General features: G+C 35.7%; 2 protein-coding genes and 2 long non-coding RNA genes across 4 annotated transcripts; 2 read left to right on the top strand and 2 right to left on the bottom strand.

Moving 5' to 3' along the window:
• Nucleotides 1-10,176: 10,176 nt before the first annotated feature.
• Nucleotides 10,177-10,886, bottom strand: LOC137585556 (uncharacterized). The gene is made up of 3 exons (XR_011033596.1): nt 10,596-10,886; nt 10,409-10,531; nt 10,177-10,349 (listed from the first exon to the last, which is right to left on the bottom strand). It is a non-coding gene; the product is annotated as an uncharacterized lncRNA (long non-coding RNA).
• Nucleotides 10,887-11,057: 171 nt separating this feature from the next.
• On the top strand, nt 11,058-11,944 carry LOC137585483 (uncharacterized). The gene is made up of 3 exons (XR_011033575.1): nt 11,058-11,485; nt 11,537-11,659; nt 11,719-11,944. It is a non-coding gene; the product is annotated as an uncharacterized lncRNA (long non-coding RNA).
• A 186-nt stretch (nt 11,945-12,130) lies between these two features.
• Sp7 (Serine protease 7) lies at nt 12,131-14,545 on the top strand. The gene is made up of 5 exons (XM_068299969.1): nt 12,131-12,313; nt 13,204-13,575; nt 13,641-13,749; nt 13,825-14,111; nt 14,175-14,545. Exons 1-5 carry the CDS (start codon nt 12,232-12,234, stop codon nt 14,477-14,479), a joined length of 1,155 nt encoding a protein of 384 aa, XP_068156070.1. The 5' UTR covers nt 12,131-12,231; the 3' UTR covers nt 14,480-14,545.
• Nucleotides 14,546-20,860: 6,315 nt separating this feature from the next.
• Nucleotides 20,861-21,740, bottom strand: LOC137585472 (uncharacterized). Its single transcript, XM_068301261.1, has 3 exons — nt 21,316-21,740; nt 21,129-21,251; nt 20,861-21,057 (listed from the first exon to the last, which is right to left on the bottom strand). The coding sequence occupies exons 1-3, from the start codon at nt 21,666-21,668 to the stop codon at nt 20,913-20,915; spliced, it is 621 nt and encodes a 206-aa protein (XP_068157362.1). The 5' UTR covers nt 21,669-21,740; the 3' UTR covers nt 20,861-20,912.
• Nucleotides 21,741-21,993: the final 253 nt, after the last annotated feature.

The raw sequence follows: 21,993 nt of genomic DNA, 5'->3' as shown, positions 1-21,993 counted from the left end.
TTTTTTTCACATACACACATTTATTCTTTGTTTGGTTTATTTAAAGCCATATGCCAACGGGAAAAGCTTTTAAAAATTAAATCTACAGTGCTATAACTCGTTGAAAACTAAATAAAAGGCCATGAAAAGGAAATCTGCACATATTGGTCATTAATAAAAGTTTTTTTTCCCTCTCCTTTTCCTCCGTCATACAACACAGAAATCTTCAATGGCCGCTCGGCTTTCCCTTTATTCCGCCGATGTATATGTCGAGCAATACAAAAAGTAAATATTGAAATACAAAAAATGAATACAGTTTACAGTTGAATGAAAAGTGCACAAAAAAAAAAAAAAAAAAAAAAATATAATCAAAATAAAAGAGTGAGAAAAAAGCACACGCAGAGCATATAAATAAATAAAAAATTGTGCGAAATGGCAACAATAAAAGTATGCAACAAAACTAGAGATGACAATGTGATAAAGAAGTCAACATTTATATTTTCCTCACTCCATCACGTGATAGATGTTATTCCAATATTAAAAATCGGAATGTCTTGTGACTAAAAAACGAAAAATTATGAATTTGTCGAATACTTTACCAGACCATTTAAAATCCGCCTATGGTTGATACTTTAATCCATAGAAGTCCTTGAAACAGCCTTTTGTTGGTCTACCTACCACTTGAACATAATGTCATCTCTATTGGATCCGAATATTGTCTGCGTGCGTGATAAACGTGGCCGCAATTGCGAGTCAATTGTGTCGTTATTTATCAGTCAGCATAAAGTGTCTGCGTATATAACATTCTGTCTGTGTGCGATGAATGTTTTTATGAATATGTGTGTGTGTGTGTGTTTGTGTGAGAGAATGCACAACAAGAGCTATGCATATGCTATATCAGATGCTTTGTTGCATGCTTTTAGGCGTGCGTTGTGTTCGTATGTGTGTGTGTGTGTGAATGCTGTAAAAAGTGCTTTACAATAATATAGAAGCAACTATAATAAATACAACTCAATGCATGCGGTGCTTGTTGCACTTTTGTGTGCAATTTACTCTATAATCAGTGAAGTAGGCAATATTTAGTAAGCGATTTTAATTAGCCTTAGTATGTCAACTGATTGTGACTGGTAAGCAAATGCCAAGGAAACTGTTAACAAGGCAGGCACAAGCCAAGTGGGTACTCTCGAATTTCCAAGCTGAAGCACATTCATGAAAAGCTCCTGCTTGAGTTGAAGAGGTTGTTTAGGTAAGTTGCAAATGACATTGTCATGCTATTAATTAAGAGGTCTGTGGCAATGGCTTAAGATTTGAACAGATCATTTGCAAAATCAATTCTATTCTCTTATAAAGAAAGAAATCTTCAAGCAAACCTCTGACACACAGAATCTCATCAACCTTACTTTATTCTTTCATTCGTCTATAGAGTATTAGTTCATCGACTTGTTATGATTTTATGTGTGTTTGTTATTTAGTGATTTTTATACATTTTTTATTGTCATTGTCGTGCTCAATTTTCATGTAATTGTCAGCAAAGCCATCGACACCAAATTCATATGTGTGTGTGTGTGGTTCATTAAGTGCATTGTATATAAACAAGAGAGATTGGATTGTTTCGCATTGGCTTTGTGGTGGCATTTAATGGCTGTGATTATGGTCTTGTTGGTCGAAAAGTGTAAATTGCATTTAGTTATAGACATTGAGACCTATTAAATTCATATAAAATGGTTTTTGCAAATGTGGAAACTCTCTTTTTGGCCATGCTAAGCTATGTCTGGCTTGACTTTTGGCACATATATCAATGCTAGTTGTAGAAATTACTGGGCGAGACTAGAATACAGCATTTACATTTACATTTACAACATATTTCATTTTTAATCTGCCTACCCAATTGGATTTTATAGGCCATTCGCCAAGTTTTCACCCCTTTTTTTCAATCAATTTCCATTCGAATGGGGTGCAAAACATATTTATTAGCAAATATCGCCTGACGTCCGAGATATTTATCTGTCTTGGTTGGCATTTCAGTATGACTGAATTTTCAATTTCAATAAAACCAAATTCTGGGCAAATATTTGATTTATTTTTGGTGACCTTTGTCAAATAGACACACACAAACACACGTAGTCAGACGCACACACACACACACACCCACACACTGTGTCTGTGTTACATATATAGATAGACACTTACACATACTTTCTAACTGCTCTCGTTTTATCTTTTTAACTTTGCCCTAAATTCAATTTGCATATTCCTATTGCTATTCCGTGTGTCTGTGTGTTTGTGTGCGCTTTGAATTTTCACAATACTTCGATGTTTTTGTCTGACAAGCAATTTTCGCTTTATAACTTCATTGCTAGCACAACAGCAATGGCAACAAGAACAACAACAAGGTCAATCTTAAAAGAAAATGACTTTTCGGTATTTTCTGAGAAGCGAGAAACCAATTCAAAATAATCTTACCAATTACCAAGCAAGGTCAACGAAGCAATTTTCACTAACGAACAAATGATTATTACTGCAAAACGCACACATGCGTGTGTGTGTGTGTGTGCGGTTATATGTATCTGTGATAAGCAAATAGAAACAGATTATACTTTAGACTACCTACCGGACCCCACCCATTTTGCTGCCATTACATACTCCTCGCAACATAATCGTAAAAGTCAAAGCTAAGCTTAGTGTTAGATTGCAGCATTTTTGTGGGCGGAAAATTTTAAGTCGACATGGCACTTGGAAAATTGTCAGTATGTAATAGAGATGCTCGATGAAAATTCACTAAATGACTGAAAAACTCGAAATTTAACTCGAATCAGTATATGAATTCTTAACTAAATATAACAATTATGAATTATTTTTTTAGAAAAAGTTTTATTTTATAGACCTTTAATATTTAAATAATTGTTAAAAAAAAACTTTCCACCATTTTGTTGCAGTTTCTTTTAATAAAGAAAGTTGAAATTAGATTTTAAAATTGTTTCTAATTAACATTCTAACTATGCTTCGGTCCTGTTTTATCTGTACTCCCATTAGCACCACATGTGCAGCTCAGATAATCGTTCGTGATTCTTGAAAAATAATTGAGATTTTCCTACTGTACACTCAAGGGAATCTGCTTCACTTGCGATGCGTAACAAAGTCACAATATGGTTACAATTGGCTGGCTTTGGCATCACTTGGGAGCCAAACCCAAACCCAAACTTGTCTAGCTGACAGGGAACTCTGACAGCTTCTCTACATCGTATCAGCGATTTGGACCATTTTGTATTAAAAAAGATTAACTTCAAAGTGAATGTGTGTGTGTGTGTGTATGGATGGTTGGATCTTAAAGGCCATGCAAATTACCCAAAATCTTTTTCAGTTATTTTAAATTTCCTTTTACCCAGTAGCCAGACTGCCAGGCAGTCTCACCCACTCTCAACCATCGATTGAGGCAGTCGGAAACAAGATGGTTTACTTGTACAATTTGTTTTTTAGTTGGCAACTCAATTGAGTGTAAAACAATTTCATTAAACTGGCCGTTAGGGGTGGAGACTGGCAGAGCAAAAGGGAACTTTCGGAAAAGCGGTCGTTGCTGTTGAAACTATATGTACTATATGTATATAGCTATTTGTTTGCCGAGGGAGCATTTAGTATTTGCCATTCACCATTCACCCATATTCATTTATTGAACAGTTCCCTTAGATGCTGCTTCATTGTTAGATGGCTGGCTGCTGCTATTGCCCTACTCTCTGCTTTGTTCTACTTATTTTTATTATTATTTTATTGTCTGCTTGGGTTGGCTTGTTTGATACTGGGCTGCAGCCAGACAGCCAGCCAGCTGGCCTGCCGGCGAAGGATATGAGAAGGTCCTGCTTGGCATTGCAATTTATCGCATACGCTTTGACAACATGTTCGCAGGCATTTTTATCATTTCCGCATTTATATGGTTTCCGCTCGAGTTGCAAGTAAAACTAAGAAGTGGCTTTCTGCTTTATTGCCCCCCTACCAAAGCATCCAGCCACCTTTCCCACCATCTCTGTACACACAAGCATATGTGTGCGCCAATGTTGCCTGGACTGTGGAATCCTATACGATTCGAATTGCTTAGATTGAATTTATTGCAATGGGATTGGTTATGGCTTGTGGAAATGGCTCGTACCGGGATCAGGTCAAAATGGTTTACTCCGATGACATGAACTTGTAGCAAAACATTTTTGTGAAACTCCTCACTTTTCGAAGGCATTAAATCTTGCTCCTTTGATAAATTTAAATTTAAAAATATTTAAACTGTTGTGTACATATGAATGAGAACCGTTTTGTCTACCCGTATACCATTCCCTGTATTCTTTCTTACCTTACCCCTTGAAAGAAAATGTAGCACGCAGCGCAGAAAAGATTTAACAGCTCTCATATTGTGTCCTCTACACGTTCCTATGCAACGCACTTTAAAAGGAAAAGAAGAAGTGAATGAATGAAGGGATAAAAGAAAGGTGGCGCAAAAAAATAAAAGGAAGAGAAGCCGCTACCCTCAGTGGCAGTGAGTCTTGTTAAGGGTCAGTAATAAATCTCAGCAGCTTGTGCTGTAACTTAAATTAAATGCTGAAAATCGGCTGGGCTATGCCCAATGTCCAACAGGAATGGAAAAAAAGAAGGAAAATGGCAAAGGAAAAAAATTTATATATCCCCCTGCACTCAGTTGAAAAATGAGAGGCGAAACGAAACGAAAGAAAAGTGCAGTGAGACGTGAGTAAAACATAAAAAACAAAGAGAAAATGAAAGAAAAGTTGCAAAATTAAATAGAGTTTTCAGAAACAAAACGGCTAAATGGCCCCAGCCCCAAACCGGGTCGTAGTCTGAATCCATTTTAGGTTTTTTTGTGTGCCCTTCCATATGCAAACATGGTCTGGACCATGTTCAAAAGTCAGAAACGAAACGAAACGCAACTCAACTCAACTCGACTCTCTGCACGTGGCTAACAAAAATTGTTGGCTAGTTTTTCTCTGCAAACCATTAAATTTATGACTGCCAAGCATTTGCGTGTTTGTCGAGTTTTCTTCTGGTTTTTTTTCGGCATTTCTTTTTTTATTTATTTGTTCAGATTTCGCACATGTAAAATATAGAACATGTTGCAAAAAACTCTTAGCTACAATAAAAATAGAAAGAAAACAAAATAAGCCAAAAACAACGACGCTTATAAATTTTTCTATTAAAAAGCCACAATCATAATTCAGTGGGGCTAAATGTTTTTAAAGGGTTTAAAGTGCATATTTTATGATTTTAAAATAAGTTTTAATGGCCACCGGCCAAAGGTCGAACAAATGTTGAATTATGACCCAAAGCATCAAGGGGCTGGGTTGGCCCCATACTCCCCCACATTTGGCATAAATATTTCAATGCAAAGACTTCTTTGCCACATTTTGTATGCAAACTGTGTGGGAACAAAGCTGCTTATATTTAATTTGATGTTGCCCCACAACGAAACGATTTACGCTTTTATATATATAATTTTTTTTCGCTTTTCCTTCGGCATGTGACCACAGAGTGAAGGGGATGGTGAGAGGGAGATAGACACAGAGAGAGTACGATGCATAAATCATAATTGATAGATGGAACCATAACAGAAAAAGCAACAATGTCGATTGCAGAATTAATAAATTCAATTTAAATTAAACCGCAGATTTCTTTGTTACTTATTGCTAAAATAAATGTTTAATTGGTTCCGTGGTTAAATCAATAACGACTACTCAATACTCTGCTGCACTTTGTAGTTGAAGCATTAATCATTATGTTCATTCATTATTCAATCTATGTATTTATCAAGTAAACCTTTCCTCTCCCTTGATTATTGTTTTACGACATTAAATAAATTGAACTTAATTCGATTCCATTCGATGCATTAGTATTTACAATTTCTTATAAATTTGTTATAAAATCCATTGACAAAAACCAAAATTTTTGTAAGTCGGTGCACCTGGAAACTTTCTAGCCTTTCTGACCTCATAAATTGATAACGAAAAAAAAGAAGGAGCAAAAAGAAACATGAAAGAAAACTATAAAATTGAAATTATGGCAACTGCCAACTAATGAACAGTAATAAAAATAAATACATTCACTGGAATGAGAACAGGAGGGCTACGAAGGGCTTGACTCTTGGTGAAAAGTGCCAGGCAGACAAAGTTTTTGCACACCTGAATGGCTACGCAAGCAGTCAGCCAACCAGCCAGCAGTCAGCGGCAAGAACAGGGCAAGTTTTCCTTGGGGAAAACTAACCATTTCGGAGGCTGACGATGTACACAGGAAACTATGTCAATGCATTCTTGGGAGTCGAGTCCTCTTATCAATTTCACGCTAAAAGGAATTCTGAAATTCTTATGGCAACAGTTTTTCATGTAGCATACATACAAGGGCAGGGACAACAGTTCAGCAGCAAAGAAGAAGCAAGACTGAAATACGACATGGACCGAAGGGAATGACAAAGCCGATGATACGGCAAACTCTCGTGCTTCGTGTTAGTTCGTTTTGTGGGCTGAGCTTTTGTCTCTTAAGAGGTTTGCAGAACTCTCTTAAATGAGAAAGCAGGATAACACGATATTGCTTGCGTCGCCAGAAAGAGAAAGCATTAGATAGAATGCTATACTTTTCGCACTTTCAAGCAATGTACGGACATCGACAAACGGAAGCTGCATAGAGTTGAGTGCCACTTGTGACGCTTGGGCAAAACAAATGTTCATAAAGCATATAAGCAAGGCGTTTGTCTGTCTGAATGTGTGTGTGTGTGTGTGTGTGTGCGCGAGAGGGTGTTAATGTGTAAGTGTGTTTTGGGTGCAACATTTGACATTGTTGTTGCTATTAGTGTTCTGTTGTGTGTTGTGTTGACTTGTTTCCTAGTCGCCGCTCGCTTGTTTAGGGGGATTTCTGTTGGCAAAACTGAAAAGGTTGTGCGACAGTGAAATGCATTTCAAGTCGAACAGAGGCATTTTGGCCATTGTTGTTGTTGTTGCTGTCCTTTTTGTTGATGCAACAACAAATCCACATGCAGTCAGACAGTTAAATGTGGCACGTCTGAGCATTTAAGCATACAAAAATGTGGGTTAATGGGTTTTTAGTTGCCCTTTTTGATTACACGACTTGACTACAAATTGTTTTGTTTTTCTATTTCTTTTATTAGTTTAATTTCTTACTCAAAATGCTCATCAAATTGCATGGGAGACTTAATGCAAGAGCTGAGTGAAGTGCCATAAATAATAAAAATTATTTATAATTATATGCATTTCTTCAATTGCATTTATATAAGGCACTTGAGCTTTAGGTCATGGAAACTAGCCTTGGACCAGTCAGTAGAACATAAATGGCTTAAATGCAATTGAAGTTTTCAGTTGCCGTCAAAGAATTTCAAATGCAAATGCAAACGCTGACATTGACATTAAGCAATCTGTTTAAATTATACTCAAGAAGATTTATTTCAATTCAAAGTTGTTGCAGTAGAATTAAACTTTGTTAGAAAAGAAATTTTAGAAAAATTTTTACTTATACATCCTGAGGTTTATTTATCTAATGGATATTTTGTTTGTGATCATTTCCTTGTGGTATTTTTAAGTTAGATTTTAGTTGGTGGTTAGTTTTGAGGTAAATTAAAGGGAAATTTTTAAAATAATGGCAAACAACTTTTGTTTTATTTATTTAGTTGGTAAAAAAATATAAGCAACATGCCCAGGATGTCAGGCCAGCTAATTGAAATTTGAAATTCTAGCACTGCAAATAAGGTTTGCCGGTAGTACATTTTTGGGGCGTTTCACAACACTAATTAAATGGCCTGACCATCTGCATGGCAGGCCAAGAATTGCATTTCGTAAATTACGTAGACGCAGTGTGTGGCAGGAAGAAACACAACCAGACCGTGAAATAAAACAGACAAAACAACACACAAAAAAATAAGCATTTACCTAATTGAACATGTGTTGCATGTTTGTGACGAAGGATTTGGCATTTTCCACAATTTTCTGGCTTTTGTTCAATGTTTTTCTATCATATTTTATGTTGTTTTGTTTCGTTTTTGTGTCTTTCCACTCGTTTTCAGTTCATTAACATTGCGCAGAAGATTTGAATGAGATGGTGGTATGATAATGGGGAAGGGCGTGAAGATGGAATGGCAATGCGGTGAGCTAGCCATATTTTCGCTGGTCAATTACAAATTAAAAGGTAACCTGCAACATTTTGCGGTAGGTAAGTGTCTGTCTGTGTGTGTGTCTGTGTTAGTTCTGTATATGTATGTACTTCCATTATGTTTCTCTCTTTTGTCTACTCGTTTGTATGAATTTATTTTAGCCATTTTCCCGTTTGCCAGCTAATTTAAATTTTTGTACCCTCGCGCGTTTTATGCTTGAAGAGGTAGAGAGACAGAGGGAGGGGGAACGAGAGAGAAAAAGAGAAGGCAAACAATTTTATAAAAACATGGAAAAACTAATTGAGACATAAATTTAATGTAGTTTTGTTAATTTAAACATTGTTTTCACACAAAAAAAAAAAACAAGGAGGAGGAACAAAAAGTTCAAATTGGAACTCATAAATCTTAAAGCTGTTTCCTTTTGGTTTACCTGTCAAAAGGTATAGAGAACTTTCGAATTGAATATACGTTGGAATTTAATTCAGAATCTTGTACAAAATGTTTCATTTGACAGCTCGATAGATTGGCCAAACATCATTTAAATATTCATGCAATTAAACAAAAACGAGATTAAAAATGCAAAAACCATTGAGGGAATGAAATTCAATTTTTGAGGTCTAACATTTTTTTAAGCGGCTTTTATGTTGTTATGTTTTCTGAACTCTTTTGAATTATTTATATTAAACTGCCTAGAAACGAACTTTATTGAAGTTAAGGAAAACATTTTGGTATACCTTGTTTGGTGCCCTAATGTACACAACATGTTAAGATCTTTCAGCGACTGAAAGCTTTAATTGGATTAACAATTGACACCTGTGGCATCAACAACAATCAGTTCAAGTGGCCTGCATTTGATGCACTTTCTGTCATACACAGGGATTCCAGACTTCGGTCCAGATGATAAACAAAATAGAGAAGAAAAACTTAATCTAGAACTTTACACCAACTGAGCAGCGGACAAGCAAATTAGATCATAGACCCTATCATTGGCTTAGAAACCATGCTATCTTGCATAATTCCATCATTATGATGGTAAGAAAAGTTGGACTTATACTGGCTGCAAAACAGCAGCTTTGTTGAATATCTATCCAACAAGTTTTGCTTGGATTTTCCGGCAGCACAACTCCTGAGGTTGGGCAGGAAAATTATTAAACAACGCCAGAAGAAGAAAAAGGAGGAACAGCACAAACACAGGCACAAGCCCAAGCCCCAGGAACAAGAGTGCAATATAATGACCATTAAAGGCCAGTGCATACGACTGTAAAATGGCAAAATGCTGACCCAAACAATGTCCACACAGTAGAACAAAATAGCCATCTCAGTGACATCAATAGACAGAACAGGGACCCTGTCCACACAATGTGAAGAGTGAAGTGAAGTAAAGTGGGAAATGGAGGTAGAACTAGAACAGACCAGAACAGAAAAAAGAGGCATGTCAGACGAACTTATAGTGACGAAGTGTCAGCGACTCTGTGGCCGTTCCTCCCCTACTTTCCCCTTTTCTATGTCTTTTTATTCATACCGAGTGATAAGGCCAACTATGGAGCCACGTGTTTGCTTTTCAATTTGTGCCATCTCCCGTTGGGGAATTATGAATAGACCAGCAAAAAACAAAAGCAGGCAACAAGAGATAGACATCAAGACTTAGATATAGACAGAAGCCTGAGCGTTGGACCGTGCACTAAAGTCAAGGGGAGAGGGCAGTCGGAGTTGGCTCGAAGGAATAGAGAATAGGAAACGCATCGAAACAGTAGGAGGCTAAAGCATTTCGTTCGCTTCGATGCCAACAGGCAAAGGAAAAACAAGTTTCGCAAAAGTTTCACTCCACTTCTTTGCCTGTTCTCTCTCTCTCTCTCTCCTTTCTTCTGCAAGTCATCTTCTTTGTGGCTTTTATTTGTATGGACCAACATACTGGAAGATAAGTTTGAGATATATAAAAAAAAAACAAACTAAGTGTGAAATGCGTCCGAAATCACAGGCCAGCGTTACAATATTTATAATTGGAAGTTATAATAATATATATATTAAATATACATAAATAAAACTGCATGTTTATAGCAAAATATATAATTTATATTTGGTTGAGATTCAAACAAAATCAGTATTCATAATATAAGAAAAACGTTTCTTCTCTTTATCAGAAAGCTTATAAAATGTTGCATTTGTTTGCTTCAATTCGGCTAAATTATGATAGGGGGGCCAACAAGAAGTATAAGCGGTCAATCTGAAGATCCAAATTAAATTATATTATCTGTTTCATGGAAAAGAAAGTTATTAACTTACCTTACCAAAGCAGCTGCATCGCTGGCTGTCGCTGAATACTTTATATGGTTTTTAATTTCACGCAGAATTTGCGCATTATAAACTTTTTGAGCTTTTTTATAGCGAGCATCACATATCACATTACTAAATGATGTTTAAGATAATTGATGAAACACTTAAGAACTTGGTGGTATATTTATATACTTACTAGCTAACTTTGAACTGTGAGAAACTTGGATTCTTTTTGAAACCCTTTACTTCTTTAGATTGATATTTATAATCTTCAACGGATGATATCAATGCACCTTCTTGTTCTGATACATATTTTGGCGAATTGAAATGAAGAAAGCCTTGTTGTGTCCTTCGTGTGTCGCGCCTCGCATTATCATCTGTTTCATGACGTGAGGAAATATATTTCATAGAGTATTGTGGTAGGAGTTGAAATGTGTCCTCCTCCATTTCTAGTTAATGTATTATCAGAGAATTGTTTCTAATAATGTTTGACACAGAAAGTCAATGCTTTTGCGATTACTAAACATGATATCAGTAGTATAGAAACTTTTTTCATAAGAATGACGGCTCTGTGAACATTTTCCCAGCAAATGATCATAGCAAGCCTATTAAATATAGAAATATTGATACCAGAATTCTTTCAAAGAGACTTCTCATTAAATACACACAAAACACCAAATCCATATACTAAAAAAAAAAAAATATAAAAAAATAGTTAAGTATTTAAACGCACGCCCAATAACAAACGATGTCTGTGAAAATGGAATTTCATAAATCCCTGATCGGGTATGATCTGGCTGCTCACTTAAATCCGACTGGAACCAGCGTAATGCGAACTCGTGATTCACGCTTGTCACTTAAGAACATTAATCGTAAAAGTCGAATGACAGAGAGATATATAGTGACCGGAAGACTTAATGAGCCATATGTGCATATGCGAAGCCGCCATATATCGGATATGGTTTTCAAACAAGAAAATTTCGAGATAAAGGATCCAATTGATTTTTTTGGACAAAAAAATATCCGTAAAGACTCATCGATTAGTTCATCCAGATGTGCCAGCTATTCCGGATTTTATATACCTCTGTAAGTTGCCATTTGAGTAATTTTGATTTTCTTAAGCCTTTTCGTTTGCAGACGCATGCGTTGCCTTGCCAATTATATACAAGCTGGTCGTAAGTATGAGGCACAATTCCAAAAAGAGATTAGAAATCTAATTGATTATCAATCGTCTGCCCTAGAGGCATGTCAATTTGCCAGGTAGTTGTACTGAAATTTCTTAATATTTTTCTTTTAAAAAATATATATCACTTTTCTAGAATGATGAGCTATACAACGCTTTGGCCACCATTGCATAATGCCAAAGAACTGGCTTCGACTAGTAAGAATTTTTTCCAATTAAACAAAAAGGAAAAAGCGCGCTTACAAAAAATTATGACAACCGATTATACGTGATCTTTCTAATCGATAACTTTATAAAATTTATTAATGAGAATCTGCGAGATCGAGGATTCGAATTATATAAAGTTTATTACCCACAAAAAAGTCTAAAGCTATGTCTTTTCAATTATCAAAGAAGCTTTAAATGAGAGAAAGCTTTAAGCAACACATATTCGCTCTTCCAACAACCGGCTTTAGGTGGGCTCTCTACTCAAACAAGTTCAGATTTTGATTATCGTTTTAGTATAAAAGATCTCTCCCATTGCTCCCCACGCTCAGTTGTCAAGCGTCGAAGTCAGTGTGGGTTATTCCGGCTCAATACAATTTGTAGTTTACATTCAGGAAAAAAAAAAATCTCGTACATTTCGGTGGGAAATAACCAGCAGACAAACATGAAGTCAACGCAATTGCGACTGGGTTTTATTTGCATCTATTTGTTGCAACACCTAAACGTTATGGTTTACGCACAGCAAAGTAAGTACCTCACTTTACCTAATCGTAGTGATTCATTTGACGGTGAACTTGACTCGATGACATCGTTTGACCGGTTATCAGTGCGAACGACGACGTCATTGAACGTTGGAAAGATTGCTGAACCAATTACATTGTTTTACTCACTTGAAAATGTGTGTCTTAAATAACAATTGAATGATGTCAAAACAAAAATTCTCTCAGTTCAATTGTGTAGTATTCAATCAAAGTGGATGATCTTTTGACAGTTTATTCACATTTGATCTTGTGATTAAATTTAATTAAATATCAATCAAGGTAATGCCAAAAATATAATATATATTTATACATTATATACACACAAATATATGCAAATTCTGATTCGTATTAAGCTGGGAATGTATTGCGAGTATTCTAACTAAAAGATTGCAAAATTCTCTCCTTACTTATCAAATTGTGTGACCTATTTTCACTTCAACCTAAACTTTTATTCAAAAACAATGAGAGGGAGGTCAGTCCTATACTTGTAAAGTAATTAATACATCTTATGAATGAATTATAAAAATACATGAGAAAGGGATCATATTTAAGTTGTAAAACTATTGCAATAGGAATAGCATAACTAGCAGTTAATATTTAATTACAAGTCAGATTTCCAGTTTCAATCAATTAAAGCAAATTACCAATCAAGTCTAGTTTAATGTGACTCATATCCGAAGACAACAACTGTTCATTTATATATACATACAGATATATAAATGAAACAAAGTTAAAAGCATTTTTTGCCTAAGGTCTACTCAGCGGATTATATAGATAAGATAATGCTATGCAACATTATACATTTTTTCGCAAAATAAAATGGTAATGAGTTATTATAATTGCATTGTTTTAATTTCTTTACACATTTTTTCCAGATTGCATTAATCCGAATCGAAATAGCGGTAATTGCATTTCGATCTATGACTGCCCCAGCTTATTGGAAGTTGTGAAAAACGTAAATTTAAACGATCAGCAACGGAATTTCCTAAGGGAATCGCAGTGTTACAATGGTGTAGGTGTTACGCCTCATGTCTGCTGTACAAGTGATATGAATTATGTGACGAATGTCGTTGTAACCCCACCGCCAACAAGGCCGACACCCATTAATTTTAATGCCATGACAGCGAGCGATTTGTTGCCTGTGCCACCAAAATGTGGTCCTGATTCATTTGCCGATAAGATTTACAATGGCAATGACACGGCCATTGATGAGTTTAGCTGGATGGTTCTTCTGGAGTATGTGAATCGTAAGTAGATCTTTAAAGTATATAGAACTTGTCTGATGTTTTTTTTCGTTAACTGTGACTTTTAGGCAGAGGACAAAAACAGCTGAACTGTGGCGGAAGTTTAATTAACAATCGTTATGTTCTTACCGCTGCCCATTGCGTTGTAGGAGAAATTGAGAATTCAGTGGGTCGTCTGTAGGTATCCACATCTTCGTCTAATCCAACAAATATTTCTCTTTTTACATATGCATATCTTTCGTTATCCATCAGAACTACTGTTCGTGTGGGCGAGTATGATACGAGTAAGGACATCGATTGTGTTCGAGGTGTTTGCAATCCAGCCATCACAGAAGTGGGAGTTGAGCAGGCAATTCCTCATCCCCAGTATGATGACAAGAGCAAGAATCGTCATCACGATATAGCCCTTTTGCGTCTAAGTCAACCAGTGAATCTCAATGAGTATGTCCAGCCTGTTTGTTTGCCTTTGGCCAGCACACGTCAAGCAATCTCAACTGGGGAACCTCTCGTTGTAAGCGGCTGGGGACGTACACTGCAAGGTAAGAAGACTTGTTAGGGAACTTTAAACGACAATATCTGCGAATATTCAATCTATTTCTTAGCCAGGACAAGTGCCATTAAGCAGCGGCTTACTCTGGCCGTAGCTGATCATCAAAATTGTGCCGATAAGTTTGCCAGCCGGCGAGTAAATCTTATCGAATCCCAGCTTTGCGTTGGTGGCCAATTCTCCTATGATAGTTGCGATGGTGATTCCGGTGGACCATTGATGCGTCAAGCCTACCAGAGGGCCTGGTATCAGGAGGGCGTGGTCTCATTTGGTAATCGTTGCGGGCTTGAGGGTTGGCCGGGTGTTTATACACGCGTTGCGGACTACATGGATTGGATTCAAGGCACAATGCAGCCGTAGTGAGCGCAGGAGTACGTTTGTTTCTTTTGTTTAAATTAAGTTTTAATTAAAGTGAAGTCAAGTCGAGCCAAGTCAAGTCGCATAGGATGGGTGGAAGGAGTGAGTGTGAGTGCTATGTTTTTTGGCGCTTTTTAATTAACTTTGCATTGAATGCGATTTTATCATCAGCAGCTGCTACTGCAACGCAGCATTTACGTAATGCGCTTTGCGGTAATTAAAATGCTTCGTCCCGAACCCAGTTCATTTGGCAAGTCATTTTCAGAGCAGAGAATGGTGCCTGAGGCACCTTCTTAGCACTTTCAAAGTATATTCTATGCAATTTGGCAATGAATTTCCCTTTTATGCAGACTTGAATTGTTTGCTGGCTCCATCATCATGGGGTTGGCATACACAACAAGATTTCAGACAATGGTCCGACTCTGGCTCATTATTTGCGTGAAGAAAGGTTAATGATGCCCGCAAGGGCATAAAGTACTGGCCATTATAACCATCAAGATTGTATCATGTGAAATTGTGGCAAATAAACGCAGACAGCTCGTTCTCATCGATCTTCAATTAGGATTGTCCAATATTTAAATATAATTCTCTTTGTTTAGATAGAACGTTTTTTCAGTCCTACATTAGATAACTACTGAAAGCTTAAGTAAATGATGAATACTTCTCTTAATGACTAACTAAAACCCAGTCAGGCTCTGTGTATTTTTTCTTGCCAAAAAAAAAAAAAAAAAAAACTTTTGCAAGTTCAAATTTATACGTCTACCTTTCACTTCCTTTCTATCGCTCTACTTCTCTCTTTCTATCTCTTTCACTAAACATGTGTGGCCAAGAAGAAAGTGGGAAAAGAAAACATTTTACTAAATGCTTTGAAGTGAAAAACTTGTAATTCAATTTTGGCCAAACTTTAGCCAAAATGCAAGCCAAATGTAATTAACACGCACACGGATAGCCACACAGACACATAGACACAAACACAAACGGACATACATATATTTGTCCAAAGTATGAGGATGAGGATTGCAATGGAGTGGCAAAAACGATTCGCACACCTGCCAGGCAAAACCAACGCCCGTCAATTGGCCTAAAGTGGCCGTCCAGACTACTACAGATTCGCACCCATAATGCCTGGTGCCAGGCGGCCTATACCGTCCCCTTTCTCCTCTCTTTCTCTTTCTCTCTTTGCGTGTGTAAAGGGGCGTAACCGAAGGCTTGGTTAGGCTGTAGCCAGCATGTCGTTTTTGGGTGGGATCAGGCAGGAAACTCCCCTTCCCGTCACTTACAGGCTTAATTGAGTTGTGTTGCCAACATTTAAAATAGCCAGCAGCGTTAACGATTCAGGGCTGAATTGCTTGACCTATACCAAAACACAATGGATAAAAACAACAACAATTTGACGCTACAGAAAAACAACCAAATTAAAGTGTGTATGCAAATTGAAAAAGTTTCAGAAAAAGTATTCAAAAATCCATTATAACGTCATTTAAATATTTCTTAATTAATTTTTCATCTTTTTTTTTTAACAATAACTTGAGTTTTTTTTAGCTGAAACTCCGTTTTGAAAAAAATTATAAAATGTGAAATTGAACAAAATGATTGTGAAAAGGTCAACTAAGTATTTGCTCTCATTTCCTGATTATGCTGCAGAAGTTCGCCAAAGTTCCACAGTGCCAACATGATAAATTTGCTAAAAACAAAAAAAGGTAGGGAATATAACTTCCCATTCCGTCGACAACTGCATAGAAAATTGGATTAAATGCAACGAGTTGGCCTGGCCTGGCCTGGCCTCTACCCCAGTACCCAAAAACCAAAAAACCTTTCCAACCGAAATGCAAATGTCTGACAAATTTAACTTTAAGTGACCGACAAAAAGTGAAAACCCAAACGAATATTTAACTTTATATGCATATAGAAGCAAGTTGTTGCACATAGAAGAATACATACATACAAAAATACATACATACATACAGGTACACATGGATTGCGGAAACTGTCGCATAAATCTAATCCATTTTGTTAGAACATTGACCAAAACAAAAAAAATTTATCACAAGCTAAACAGAAAACTGGAGGAAAAAACGTAACTAAAAGTCGGCACTTTCTGATTGATGAATTGGGCAAACATTACCCATACGCCATGCGGGACAACAAAGAGGAGATACAAAACAAAAAAAAAAAAAGGACAACAATTCTGCAATAATTTCATTTAACATGCATGGCAAAAATGTAGCAAAAAGGAAAAACAAAAAAAGGGAATAGAAAGGAGTTATACCAATGGCAAAACCATGGTATAACCGATTTCTGGTTAAATTTATGACTTTGGCCTGAATAAAGTTCGGTCTGGTGGCCCGTCAAAATGCCAAAGTAAATTTTGCAGCAATTTTCAGTTTGGTTTGCACCGTTGAACGGCCATAACGAAAATTTGATTTCATCCATGCAATAGAATTCATATTCAATTCAGTTCAAAAAGTGTGTGTGTGTGTATATCGATGATCATGATATTTGCGAATAAAGATACAAAAAATTAAGGATTTTAAATGATTTTAGCTCTCACTTTTTTTTTTTTTTTGCTTTCTATAGTGCACATTTGATTACAGCTTCAGGCCATTTCCACTGAACTTGGTTGATGTGGACTCTGGTGCTGGGACTGGCTCTGGGGTCTAATGCGATTTTCAGCTTCCATCCATTGCCATTTTGCTGATTGCTGGCCAACAAGGCCACATCATTTGCCGTTTTCAGCACAAAAGTGACCTTATTTACTTAGCATTTGATTTGCATTTTGTGCATTTCTGCCAATTGCCTATGTAATTGAATTTTACACTTGCTGATTATGTGTGTGTGTGCGAGTGTGAGTGTGCGTTGGTATAGATGATTGTGTGCATTTGTTTGACATTATTAAAGATAAGAACTGCGGTGCCACATAATTTTAAATGCATGCCACACTTTTGATTTCATTTCGGAAATTGAATTCGAAAAGGTTAGAAATTTAAAATTTGCAATTTTAGCTACCGATAGAAACTGTTTTTAGATTCACTTTTTAAATGGCATAAATTTTAACAATATTAAGCAAAATTAAGCTGTATCCAAAAATAAATGATTTCTAATTTGCATTAGCTTGAAATTTGGTTTCCATCAAAAACTTGGAGTGCCTTCTCATGCAAGTTAAAATATATAACACTCAGGTACAAAAATGATGATGAGGCGAAATTTGGGAAATTTATTTTCTGCATACGCACAGCATAAAAAGTATCTTTGCCCCGGAAGATGAATCGAGACCCATTCAGATGATTGAGTGTTTGTTAATAAATTTGTTGCCTGCTTTTCTGGGTCGGGTGGGTGCCATGAATTTCACTTTTGTCTGCAAATGAAAAGTTTTTGGTTAGGGAAAAAAAGAAACAGCGGCAAAAAAGAAGCAAAAATTTAAGAAAAAACAAGAACAAACATACAAAATGACCAACGGGCCGCAGCAATGGCTTGTAAAGGGAGCGACAATATAATTTAAATTTATTTAACAACCAACTTGTTAAAATCGTAAAGCAAGTTGCAGTAGCAACTGAGCAACAACAACAACAACAACAACACCATTAAGTAGCTCATTAAATTTCCTTAACCAACACACAAACAAGCCACTGGCAAACCAAACTGACTTCGTTTCATTTTTATTTTGTGTGTAAGTAGGAAATATTATAGTAGAAAAACGGCGCCAAAAGAAAACGACTGCCAAACGGAAATGGTCTGTGCAAGGCGGCCAACCAACCAACCAAGTGAGTGAGTGAGTAAGTGAGTATGCGAACAAATGTACGCGAAGTGGCGGATGAGGAGTAGGAGCTGTGGCGGAGGAGGTCGCAAAGGCGAGCGAGCTGTAAAAATCTCGTAAGTGTATTTTTATTGCGTATAAAATGCATTTTGCAATGCCACACACCAGCACAAACATGGACCCAAGAACAAACTCAAGTGGTGAGCGGAAGTTACGACCAAACGGACCACGACCACAGCCACAAGGAACTTACCCACACATAATCGCAGACAGAGTGCGAGAGAGAGAGAGCAAAAAGACAGAGAGCGACACAGAGGAAGAGTTCGCAAACAGCAAAAAAGAACGTTGATGATCAAAATTATGGACTGTTGAATTGTTAACCATTATAAGTACAAAATACAAATACTCTTTAAAAAAGAATTTAACAGAATAAATTTGAGTACATACTATAATTACTTTTGGAGTCGAAATTCGGAAATTTTGCGATTCAAACAATGAATTCTAATTAAATTTTCTCTTTTGCCGCTAGAACGAAAAGTTATTGGCAATTCATTTCAAAATATTTCCACAATAATTCTTTAATATTCGTTTTTATTTTTTTGCATAAATATACTCAGTTGACAACTAGAAAATCAAAAAGGCTGCCAAGTATCAACCAACAATTTAGTAGTCTTAATGTTTTGGCTTTAAGACTACATTATTTCATAAGTAAACTGTTTCCATATAATATATGAGTACATAAATTTCAATTACCTTGCCTTATTTTGATTACAACAATCTTGATTTTAATTGTTGAATACATTTCAGTTGAGTAGTCATTGAATATCTATTGCAAAATCAATATGGGAGTCTTATTGCCCTTTTGGCTCTAGAGTATCAACACACACAGAAATATATTCAATACATTTAAATAGGGTGAACTGGCAGCAATGGTTGCTCATGATTGCCATTTGCTTGTTAAATATGTATGTAGCACATGCTAAACAACATTTACCAACTCAAACGGTAAGCATTCACTTTATACCAAGTGAAATCAGTGTAAAATTGACTACACAAGTGAATAAAGATATAAGGTAAATAAATGACTAGGACATTCCATTTGTATTTATTAGCACAAAATGCAATACTTAGTATGTATGTGGCCATGATTGCCAACATTGCGTATGAGTAATATAGAAAGAGTTAAATATGAAAAGTAAAGAGAGATTGTCTGTACCAGTCTAAAATGATTTCCTGTCACTGTAAATGAAATTCAGTGGAAATGCTTATGGCAACATGTGCTCTAGTCAGCACAGCTCAGTAAAAGAGATTCATTTTATGAAACGTTTTCGAAAAACGCAGTGAAGGCACACTCATGGACACACCTGAATATTCCGGAAATTGGCGCACACCTTGCAGCCATGCAGTAACAACCTTATTTTTTTTTTGTTTGCCTTAATTCAAACATTTTGTTTTTTCTGTTTTATTATAAGCTTTATAAAACCGGCGAATGACCAGGGGCTGGACTGTGTTTGGTTGTTTTATAACAACAACAGCACACAAAAAAAAGTAAACAGAGAAATGGCTGACCATGCGGAAATTATAATTTATTGCTCAAAGTTGCAGAGATGCCAGTGGAGAAGAATTTTGTAATGTTTATTCGCATTAAATTTCAAACCTTTAATTAAATCAAAAGAGTAGGGGGTTTAGAAAGTAATATCAGATCATTAGGAATACAAACCACATCCTCTGAGAGTTCTGAAATTGCGAAAACATTGCCATAACAACATTCAACTTTTATAAAATTGAATTTTTTTGTCTAATTTGTCGAAAAATGTTTATTTTTATTAAATTTCAACATCTATTTACATAGAAAGAGAAATATGAAATAGGTTGAACATTCATATTGAAAGCAACATTCAATATTTGAAAATAAATACTGCAGATTAGTTCAATTTGAATGGCAAAATAGTTAAAATTTATTCCATTTGATTTACTTTTAATAACTTGTTACACACAAAAATAATAGAAAAATGAATGAATAAATAAGAAGAGAAAAACAAATATTCAGAGTGTGTGAAATGAATATATCAAATCAATGTTTGCCTGCGGTTACGCATATATATATCCGAATAAATACATGTTTTTTTGTTGTAAGTCGCTTTTGTTTGTAACATTTAAAACGTGTCCTAGATTTTATTTGACCAGCGACACTTATTCAATTTAAAATTTCGCCTTGACTTTTATGGTTGTTTTTTTTTCCCCCTTTTTGTATTCATTGAATTCGTTGTGAATAAAGGATCAAGTTTTGTGCCTGGAGTTATTTACTGTAAACTAATAAATTTAATTATAATGAATTTACACAAAAGAATTCAAAGTGCAGGCCAACATTGGCAATGAACAATTCCACAAATACTGACTCTTTCCACGATTTTTCAACTGCTTTGCTAAAGGCAAACAAATAAAAGCTAAAATTCTGTATACTGTTTGACAAATGACAAACTTCCTGTTAACAACAGAGCTAACAAAATAATAATAATAAACAAAACGAATGTGACAAATATTTTCACACATTTTTATAAATAAAATGTTTAATAATTGAATGTGATTTAAGTGAAAATTGAATTTCATTTTGCCACTGAAAGAGAGGATTATAATAATTCATTTGTTTCATTTTTTATTTTATTTTTGTTTGTTCATTGGTTAGCAACCTAAACTCATATTGGTTTTCATTAAATAATTTAAACGTTTCTTTTGTTTGCTTGTCAATTGAAAGAAATTTTTATAAAAATAATCTATCTCGGCTTTTGTATGCAAAGGTGGCCAAAGTGTTGTATAGCTGAAGAAGCTGCAAATGAAAAAGGATTTATTTAATTAAAAGATCATTTTAATTCTATTAATATGTTACTTATAATTTACCTTCTTGTGAAATATTGTTCAAAAACAGTCGATTTGCTGTCGATATAGCTTTCCAATTCAAACTTGAACTGCTTATCATATATCTCTTTCGCCTCGAGATATCGTAAATAGCAATTCAAGTCACTGAATTCAAGAGAAATGTTAGGAATTAAGAAGACAAATTTTGTTTTTTTCATATCAAACTTACTATTGGAAATTCAAAATATTATAGCTAGGATGAGTGCTAACGTCTGCAGTGTCCTGATTCCGTTTATCTCCTAGCACCCATGTCTCCTTGTCTATGTTAGCGGTTGCTTGATAAAACGGTTTCCGGACACTCTGATCAAAGGAACTTAATTGCGGTTTAGCCAAACGTTTTTCCACAATTTCACGAAGATTTGTCAGTGCTTTTTGATCTGTGGGACGAATTCGGCTAATTGGGACTTTAGCTCCTCGCAGGACTTGGGAAGGGGTATGTTTGTAGGGGACGTCCCTTAAAATGTCATACTCTAATTGACTTTTTCCACTGGACCTGCTCTCAATTGAACTAACGAAAGACATTTTTGATTTTGAGTAATTCTGTGTTAATAAAGATTTCTGAGAAAAATAAATAAGTGTGCTCAGTTTACTGGGTTTTTTTTCAGAACTATACATGGTAGCTGAGAGACAACTGCATTCTGTTCTCGGTTCGTTTAACGTTTTGGAAAAGTTATCAGGTGCCAGTTAAATATTACAATTTCACACATCCATTATGCAGTTTGCATATCTCAACAAAGGGATAACAATTCAAAGAATCGTGCATTAAATTTTTAATTAAACAATCAGGCTCAGCAATTAACAATAAAAACATGCATGCATGTAATAATGCAAAAAATGCAAAGAACAC

The sequence above is a fragment of the Drosophila tropicalis genome, unplaced genomic scaffold (assembly GCF_018151085.1).
Source record: "Drosophila tropicalis isolate 14030-0801.00 unplaced genomic scaffold, ASM1815108v1 contig_878, whole genome shotgun sequence".
Classification (NCBI taxonomy): domain Eukaryota; kingdom Metazoa; phylum Arthropoda; class Insecta; order Diptera; family Drosophilidae; genus Drosophila; species Drosophila tropicalis.
Note: the sequence above shows the minus strand (reverse complement) of the source record. Positions and strands in the feature narration are given on the sequence as shown.

Coding starts and splice junctions, on each gene's coding strand:
- LOC137585472 (XM_068301261.1), bottom strand. CDS start 21,668: ATGTCTTTCGTTAGTTCAATTGAGAGCAGGTCCAGTGGAAAAAGTCAA. Junction 21,252..21,315: donor AATATTTTGAATTTCCAATA/GTAAGTTTGATA, acceptor TCTTGAATTCAG/TGACTTGAATTGCTATTTAC. Junction 21,058..21,128: donor GAACAATATTTCACAAGAAG/GTAAATTATAAG, acceptor TTTCATTTGCAG/CTTCTTCAGCTATACAACAC.
- Sp7 (XM_068299969.1), top strand. CDS start 12,232: ATGAAGTCAACGCAATTGCGACTGGGTTTTATTTGCATCTATTTGTTG. Junction 13,576..13,640: donor TCTTCTGGAGTATGTGAATC/GTAAGTAGATCT, acceptor TGTGACTTTTAG/GCAGAGGACAAAAACAGCTG. Junction 13,750..13,824: donor GAGAATTCAGTGGGTCGTCT/GTAGGTATCCAC, acceptor GTTATCCATCAG/AACTACTGTTCGTGTGGGCG.